General features: G+C 32.9%; 1 protein-coding gene across 1 annotated transcript; it reads left to right on the top strand.

Moving 5' to 3' along the window:
• Positions 1 to 200: 200 nt before the first annotated feature.
• LOC113041388 (myosin regulatory light polypeptide 9-like) lies at positions 201 to 4,246 on the top strand. Its single transcript, XM_026199867.1, has 5 exons — positions 201 to 339; positions 1,266 to 1,472; positions 2,171 to 2,332; positions 3,754 to 3,925; positions 4,082 to 4,246. The coding sequence occupies exons 1-5, from the start codon at positions 216 to 218 to the stop codon at positions 4,083 to 4,085; spliced, it is 669 nt and encodes a 222-aa protein (XP_026055652.1). The 5' UTR covers positions 201 to 215; the 3' UTR covers positions 4,086 to 4,246.
• Positions 4,247 to 9,632: the final 5,386 nt, after the last annotated feature.

Genomic DNA, 9,632 nt, shown 5'->3' with positions numbered 1-9,632 from the left:
GTTTTTCCTATAATGCCAAAATCCTTCATCTGCACTGCCTGCCAAAGGAAATGTTTCTGTTGAGCTGCATACTCAGTCTTTGGTTTGCTAAATAAGGCCTCCTTCTGGCCATTGTGAAAACGCTCTGCTGTTTCTCAGGATATGTGAGATCTGCTGCTCTCAGATTCCTTTGCCTTGTATGGCTAAAGGCTCCAGACGCGCCCGGCTGCGGGACCATGACCTTATTGGCCGGCTCAGGAACAGGGAGGTGTGGAGAAAAGACTGAAAAACCAAACAAACTTCCCTTTCAGCCCAGCGCAGGAACAGAACTTCTCCAACACTTTTCAACTCAGAAACAAGGTACAGCTACTTTAAGAACTCCTGATCATTGTTGGCTTTGTTAATGGTTAACAGATAGAACATAGTTTTGAGTTTGAAACTTCTGAACAGGTTGATTCTGAAATGTCTCAGTGCAGTGTAAATGTATGGATAGTTTCAGAACAGTTTCTTGTCTTCCATTTGAAATATGTAAAGTCTATCATTCACAGCAAGGTTTAGAGTTCCTATATGTATAAGTGAACATATGTTTATTTTAGGTTATGTAACATTTGACCCTTTTTAGTCTTTTGTGTGCATGTGCGTGTGTGTGTGTGTGTATGTGTGTGCATTTTTCAAGTACAAATACTGTATGCTCTAAAAAAAAAAATAGGTGTGTGTGTATATATATATATATATATATATATACACAAACACACATACATTACTTATTTGAATTTAAAAAATATTTTCTTATTTAATAAAAAAATGTAAATATCACATATTTCATTAAAATGATTAACACCAATTTTTTTTGTTGTTTATTTTACACTGCGTGTAGGCTTATATACATATATTTGCTCTTACCACCTTAATTTAGTAATTTAATTGGACGCGTCTTGACATGAATTGTTTTCAGTATAAATATTCCTAGCCCTTTATAATTCTGTACTTTTAGGAGGAAAAAAAACTAAACAACAAACAGGTTTTCAATGATTGTCAATGTCACATGGCAAGATGCTTCTGCTTGAAAATTCATGTCAATTTATTTTTGACGCCATCAAATGTGCCTCTAACTATTCTGATATAAGACTGAATGCATGTACTGTAAGGAGTGGTTTTTCATGTAATTTTGTACATTGAAAGGCCTACTTGTGCCGATGGCATTGCTCCATCGCAGTGTGTTGTGTTCTCCAGACTGCGATAAGTGGACTCTGATGAATTGAATCTCTTATCTCTTCCTCCTGCAGAAACAAACCCTGCGGTCAGAATGTCTGCAGCCAAGCGAGCCAAAGGAAAGACCACGAAGAAGCGCCCGCAGAGGGCCACGTCCAACGTCTTCGCCATGTTCGACCAATCACAGATCCAGGAGTTCAAAGAGGCCTTCAACATGATCGATCAGAACAGAGACGGATTCATCGATAAAGAGGATCTGCACGACATGCTGGCCTCTCTGGGTGATCTAGACGTTTATTTATCTTATCTATTTAATTATAGGCTTCATTTTTATTTAGATTTTGAGCTGAAATATGACCTTGTAGTTTGTAAAATTAAGTTTTATGTAAGATGTTTGTGTGTGTGTGTGTGTGTGTGTGTAAATTAGTTATTTAAATTTTAATTTATGCATTTAGCAGACACTTTTATCCAAAACAACTTACAGTGCATTCAGGCTAACATTTTTTTTTTGCCTAACATTTATTTATTTTAACATTTAATTAATTAATTTTTGTTTTGATTTCGTGCTGAGATGAATTCAAATGAAATTTTGTAAGAATTATCTTTTTTGCATGAACATTTTGGATGTTTTTTATTTTACTAGATTTAAGAATATTATTTGAAAAAGAAAAAAGAGAGAGAGAGAAAAAAATAAAAAAATAAATAAATATATATATATATATATTATTATTATTATTATTATTTTATTTTTTTCTTGTGAACGGAAATATGACCTTAGTTTGGTTTTGTGAGATTCATCCAGTACTATCCATGTTTTAGCTGAATTATTTAATTTATTTATTTAGAATTGTTTTCATCTATTTATTGATTAATTAATTTAATTATCATTTGCCAATAGTATTCTGCAGGCCAAATAGCATGCAAATTATCAACCATTTCAACCAGCCCTGAATCTGAGCATTTGTTCCTGGTTCTGCAGGGAAGAACCCGTCTGACGAGTACCTGGAGGGAATGATGAGCGAAGCTCCTGGTCCCATCAACTTCACCATGTTCCTCACCATGTTTGGAGAACGTCTGAACGGCACTGATCCTGAAGACGTAATCCGAAACGCCTTCATGTGCTTCGACGAAGATGCTTCTGGTACAGCTTTAATAATGAGCTGCATTGTGCCATCTCAAGCTCAATCAATAGATCTAAATCATGTTTTGGTATAATTATACCCTCATGAAGGGAAGAGGAATGACACCATGATGAGCCTGGTTCTCAAAGTCATGAAACTCAAGCTTCTCAGAAAGAGCTCAATTACTGAACTAAATCATGGGAACTGTTGTTTTTAGAAGATTTTCCCTTGAGAAACATAATAAGTGTTAGATAAACCAATAAAAAAAAAATACTAATAATATTTTAGTTTTATCTGATGCACTAAAATAACTCAAACTTTAATGAAAGAATAAAATGCAAAAACACAATAAAATGACTAAACATTTGACTGAAATTAAAGTAATAAACACTAATATAAAAATAACTGGTAACACTTTAGAATAAGGTTCCATTAGTTAATGTTAGTTAATGTATTAATTAACATGAACAAACAATGAATAATACATTTATTACTGTATTTATTCATCTTCGTTAATGTTAGTTAATGAAAATACAGTTATTCATTGTTAGTTCATGGTAATTCACAGTGCATTAACTAATGTTAACAAGCACAACTTTTGATTTAATTAATGCATTAGTAAATGTTGAAATGAACATGAACTAAGACTTATAAATGCTGTAGAAGGATTGTTCTTGCTTAGTTCATGTTAACGAAAGTAGTTAACTAACATTAACTAATGGAACCTTATTCTAAAGTGTTACCAAATAACTAATTCAATATATTGATAAAAACTATCATAGTTTTTCTGTGATATTAAAATAACACTTACCTTAAAAGACAAATGCTTAAAAAAGCATCCTCATGATATAAGGGGGAAAACGTTAAAAATAAAATATGTCCTTGGAGCACAAGAGCAGTTATAAGTAGCACAGGTGTATTTGTAGCAATAGCCAAAAATACATTGTATGGGTCAAGATTATTGATTTTTCTTTTATGCCAAAAATCATTATTATATTAAGATCATGTTCTATGAGGACATTTTGCAAATTTCCTACCCTAAATATATAAAAACGTAACTTTGATTAGTAATATACATTGCTAAGAACTTCATTTGGACAACTTTAAAGGTGATTTTCTCAATATTTAGATGTTTTTGCACCCTCAGATTCCAGATTTTCAAATAGTTGTATCTCGGCCAAATATTGTCCGATCCTAACAAACCATACATCATGGAAAGCTTATTTATTCAGATCTCCATTAAAAAAACTGACCATTATGACTGGTTTTGTGGTCCATTGTTATTAATACATTTATTGGATTTGACATTGATCTGTTTAGAAAATCATTTATATAAGAAACTGTCCTCAACTGTTTTTTGAAAGACACAAATAGCAGCTGATTTTCTGTTTAATTAAATCTTCATCAGTAACCAGACAGCCTTATGTGACGTCTGTGACAGGTTTTATCCATGAGGACCATCTCCGCGAGCTGCTGACCACCATGGGTGACCGTTTCACTGATGAAGAAGTGGACGAGCTGTTTCGAGAGGCACCTATCGACAAGAAAGGAAACTTTAACTACGTGGAGTTCACTCGCATCCTCAAACACGGGGCCAAAGACAAGGACGACATGTAAAAACAGCAGCAGATTCATATATATGTCAAGCTTCAGCAGTTCAGAAACCACTCAGAAAGCCTTAGCATGTATTCCACAGTGTGTTTGTGAGTGCTGCATGTGCAAACACACTTTAGATCCTGTATTCATGTTTTCTTTCTTTGTCTCTCCAGATAAAATCCCTGTTGTGTGTCTGTAAGAGACTGAAGCAGATGGGTTATGCTCTACAGAAGTCCAAAAACACCCATTAACATGAAGTTCAACATATTAAAAAGCTTTACAATATAGTTTTGTCGATTTCATGTATTAACAATAAAGTTTGTACATTCCAGAAGTGATATACGACATTGTATTAATTAATTAGCAATTAGCATCATTTCAAAATAAAGACACTTTTCCACTCTTCCACACAAAATGCACACAATTAAAAAGACCAATCCTGGTTTTCTGGCTTTAACACAAAAAGTTCACACCAAAAATGGAAGCTAATTAACCATTTACTCACCCTTCGATTATCCAAGATTAGGATGAGTTTGTTTCTTCATCAGATTTGGAGAAATCTGCATCACCTGCTCACCAATGGAAGTGAATGGGTGCCGTCAGAATGAGAGTCTAAACAGCTGATAAAAATATCACAATAATCCACACATCACTCCAGTCCATCAGTTAACATCATGTGAAGAGAAAAGCTGTGTGTTTGTAAGAAACAAATCCATCATCAAGACATTTTAACGTCAAACCATTGCTACCGACTAAAATATGAGTCTATAATCTGAAAAATATAAAAGCAAGTAACACCACATCCGTCGCTTGCCATGTTCTTGTTAAATAAAACTTTATTTTGATTGTAAAAGAAATATTTCCCACAACAATCCTACAATCTATAGAGTGTAACGCTGTATATCTATGTTACTTTAAACAGGTCAGCTCTGAAAAATAACAGCCATCAATGATATCTATAGTAAATCTCTCTTTCTCTGGACTCTGGAGATGTAAGAATGAGATTTGGGCCTGTATGCATATTGAATTCACTGATCCAGGATCAGATTTCATGTGTTTGTTCTTAAATTGATCACAAAAGCGCTCAAAAACAGAACCAGACTCACATGTGATTGACCAGTGCTAAGCCAACCACATCGTAATATGACACTTTCCACAAAAATGGTACAGACAAGGTTAGGATTTTTTAAAAGTCACATCTTCATGGCATAATAGGTTTGTAATCTACAATCTGCGTTTTAGTGCCACCTTGAAAAATAAAATAAAATCTAAGATTACGAGATTAAAGTTGAAATATTACGAGAATAAAGTCTAAATGTTTTGTAATATTTCAACTTTAATCTCGTAATATTTCGACTTTATTCTCGAAATATTTCAAATGTATTATCGAAGTATTAGGACTTTATTCTCGAAATATTTTGACTTTATTATCGAAACATTTTGGTTTATTCTCGTAATATTTCCACTTTATTCTCAAAACATTAAGACTTCAATCGTAATATTTAGACTTTATTCTCGAAGTATTACGACTTTATCCTCGAAACATTTAGGCTTTATTCTCATAATATTTCAACTTTATTCTCATAATATTTCGACTTCAATCATAATGTTTCGACTTTATTCTCATAATATTTCGACTTTATTCTCATAATATTTCGACTTCAATCGTAATATTTAGACTTTATTCTCGAAGTATTACGACTTTATCCTCGAAACATTTAGGCTTTATTCTCATAATATTTCAACTTTATTCTCATAATATTTCGACTTCAATCATAATGTTTCGACTTTATTCTCATAATATTTCGACTTTATTCTCATAATATTTCGACTTCAATCGTAATATTTAGACTTTATTCTCGAAGTATTACGACTTTATCCTCGAAACATTTAGGCTTTATTCTCATAATATTTCAACTTTATTCTCATAATATTTCGACTTCAATCATAATGTTTCGACTTTATTCTCATAATATTTAGACTTTATTCTCATAATATTTCGACTTCAATCGTAATGTTTCGACTTTATTCTCATAATATTTAGACTTTATTCTCATAATATTTCGACTTCAATCGTAATGTTTCGACTTTATTCTCATAATATTTAGACTTTATTCTCATAATATTTCGACTTCAATCGTAATGTTTTGACTTTATTCTCGAAGTTTTACAACTTTATCCTCGAAACATTTAGGCTTTATTCTCATAATATTTCGACTTCCATCATAATATTTTGACTTTATTCTCGTAGTATTATGACTTTAACCTCGAAACATTTTAACTTAATCCTGGTAATATTTCACCTTTATTCTGGTAATATTTCAACTTTTTCTCGAAACATTTTGACTTTATTCTCGTAGTCTTTAGACTTCAATCTCGTAATATTTAGACTTTATTTTTATAGTATTAAGATTTTAATCTTGAAACATTTCGACTTTATTCTCGTAGTATTATGACTTTATTCTCGAAACATTTTCACTTTATTTTCGTAATATTTCAACTTTATTCTCGTAATATTTCGACTTTATTCTCGTAGTTTTACGATTTTAATCTTGAAACATTTCAACTTTATTTTCGTAATAATTCGACTTTATTCTTGTAATATTTCGACTTCATTCTCGTAGTATTTCGACTTTATACTCGAAATATTTCAACTTTATTCTCAAAACATTTCGACTTTCTTCTCGTAATATTTCAACTTTATTCTTGTAATATTTCGACTTTATTCTCATAATATTTCAACTTTATTCTCGTAATATTTAAACGTTATTCTCGAAACATTTCAACTTTATTCTTGTCATATTTTGACTTTAATCTCCTAATCTTAGAATTTTTTTTATCTCTTACCAAATATTTAGACAAACCCCGGCATGTTTTTTCTCCCTTTTTTGTCTAGCAATAAACTTGTAATGTAAGCTGCTCTTCCATTAAAGAAAGCATAGCGTAATGGTTAAATATGATCACGTGTTCCTCGATAACCAATCACTTCACGGTCTTGACGTTCGTTGTGCATGAATACCATAATAACCAATGAGAATTACCATAAACTGAATTCTATCTGTCACAAATTTGTCCGTAAATTCTTATTAAAGCAACTCAATCCAAATTAATGTTTAATCCCGAAAATGTTCAACAATTCACTGTTTTCACACAAAATCAGTTTATTCAGATTAGTGAAGCCTTTCCTCCATTGACATTCATTCAAAATGGCATCTGGTCTCCGGTATGTTTTGCTAACATTTGTTGCTGCTGCAAAGTAATCGGTATTTTTCGCGGAATTTCGTACCTGATCACCACAATAAACATCAGTCTGATTTTGAAACTAAGGATCTTTTTTTATACATTTATTTAATATTTCAAACCTTACTTAATTGCTTCAAACTGCTTGATCTTGACAAATGCTGTCAACATTATAATTTGTGTAAAAAATACTATAATTGAACGAAATTATTTACATGCTTCCCGCCACCTTGTCCAAAATGACATCACTTCCTGTGTGTCACAGTTTGAATTGGGGCAAATCAAAGTAATTTGAGCTACACTGCTAAGTTAAATATTTGTCAAACGTTTCTTAAATGTAGGCCTATATTTGTTTTAATCTATATTAAATACAGCATTTTAGTATTTTCAAACTATCACAACTATGAAAGTGCCATTTATATCTACTAAAGCAGTTGATTTAACACTGGTTATTCACTATAAACACAAACAAAAGTGCAAGGAACAACCTGATGGCTTGGACAAACACATAATGTATGAAAGTTTCAATATCGGCCCTCGCCATTCTCTCCAAAGTTAGCATAAGAACAACATGACCATGTGAAACACATTTGATTTGTGTCCATTCACAATGTCCTTCAATAAAATCTGAAGCATCACCTGTAAAAAAGCAAAACAAAAACAACAACGGAAAGAAAATAAAATAAATAAATGTATACAGAGGCAGGCAAGATGTCCGATGAAAGTCCACAAGTGTGTTGAGTCCTGTGTAGCCCTATTAAGATCTGATGGGTTTGAGTTCATTGATATTCAATAATCAGTCCTTCCACAGGAACACAAAGGCTTTACGACTCTGACATTGCTATGACACACAGAGTTCAGAGAGTTGTGCTGAGTATCAGTGTCTGTTGGAGAAGCAGGTCAGGAAACATGAGAACAGAAAAACACGAACAAACTGAACGCTCACCCGCCCGAAACCCACTTTTCATCTAACAAATGGTAATCTAAGATGCTACTTTATTGCTCAAGTCAATTGTGTGAAATGTTTGATGAATCTGAGCATGCTGAGCTGTGACCGGGCCAGAAACTGATCGAATTCATATCTGTAATCAAACGTTACGTTGAAATCAATACACAAATTGAATACGAATAGTTCAACTCCGCTTAAAAAAAAATATTAAACTTTTGTATCAATCAGAGCAGAAAATGCTTATGCTTCACTAGTTCTTAGGAAATATTCACTTATTATTTTTTTCAAGATCAAGATATGAATTTTGATTGAGAAATGAATTAATAATTGGGTTTCTGTCAAACGAATTTGAACATAAAGACTGGCACGGTTTGTAACTTCATTGTGCAAGGCTTTCGGTTTCATCCATTACCACACTGCTGAAGAAAACAACAGAAACCCTCAGAGTTTGTAATGCTTTTAATGGTTATAATGGGAACTGTGTTGGTTTCAATGGAACCTGAAGTGTTCCTGGACTACTGTACAGGGTTGCCAAGTCTGTGTAACAAAACTAGACCAAAGGTCAAATAAATAAAAAAAATAGCCTAAAACAACTATCAAAACTCAACATATGGGACTTCCGTCCCTAAACTACATATTAAACACAATTTGAACTTGAACTCCACTAGTGACCGTCTGTTTTCATAAAGGAGCTCGAAAGCCCTTCCCACAAAACACATCATTTAGAACAGGTTTATTATTAGTAATAATACAATTCATGCAGTATGTGAATTTTTAAACCACAGAAGAAAAAAAAAACCTGTGGCAACAGTTTATCAGTTTACAGGAAAACTGCACAACCTGGCAACCCTGCAACTGGAAGCCATTAGGAAATGGTTTTATGGTTAAGTGTGAATGGTTTGTAATGTATGTTGTGGAAACAATTGGAAGTTTTGTGACAGTTTCTATTGTTTCCTTAGTTTAGTTTTTTTCAGCAGGGATGAACAGATCCCTTGAAGATTGCAGGAAGTTTGCTAACTGATTGCTAACAGCAGTGTAGATCTAATCTAATCTGTTTAACAGAAAATGATTAACTATGTTAATTTCAACTACTTTCTCAATCAGATGCAGAACACATTGCGCAATGCTTTATTAACGCCTTACAAACTGATCAGTGGAGGAGTCTTAAAGGTGCTTAATGTAAGATTTTGACACTACTAAAGCATAAAAATACCATATGTTTGCAGATATTTATGAAACATGATAAAGTTAACATACTTGTTTATCTGAAAATCAATGCTACAGTCAGTTATTCTCCTTTAAAAATGTGCGTTCTGGGCCAGAATGTCAGTCTCCGTTTGGTTTGTGTCACCCACCCACTGCCATTTTACCCAATTGTATCTCGGTGCTTCGGGTTGCAGTTGGTGGAGAAAACAGGTGAAAAAAACAAAATTATTAAAACGAATTATTTCATTTAATTAATCATCAAGTGAACTCATTCCAGTTTGTGTTGTCAATCTGGCAACCTGAGTGTGCCTCAAGTCTGAGGAGGAGTA

The sequence above is a fragment of the Carassius auratus genome, chromosome 23 (genome assembly GCF_003368295.1).
Source record: "Carassius auratus strain Wakin chromosome 23, ASM336829v1, whole genome shotgun sequence".
Classification (NCBI taxonomy): domain Eukaryota; kingdom Metazoa; phylum Chordata; class Actinopteri; order Cypriniformes; family Cyprinidae; genus Carassius; species Carassius auratus.
This window is presented reverse-complemented; position numbering and strand designations above follow the sequence as displayed.

Bases quoted from the DNA above. Each gene is read 5' to 3' on its own strand.
- LOC113041388 (XM_026199867.1), top strand. From the start codon at position 216: ATGACCTTATTGGCCGGCTCAGGAACAGGGAGGTGTGGAGAAAAGACT. The intron at 1,473-2,170 runs GTGATCTAGACG...CTGGTTCTGCAG, and splicing joins CGACATGCTGGCCTCTCTGG to GGAAGAACCCGTCTGACGAG. The intron at 2,333-3,753 runs GTACAGCTTTAA...CGTCTGTGACAG, and splicing joins CTTCGACGAAGATGCTTCTG to GTTTTATCCATGAGGACCAT.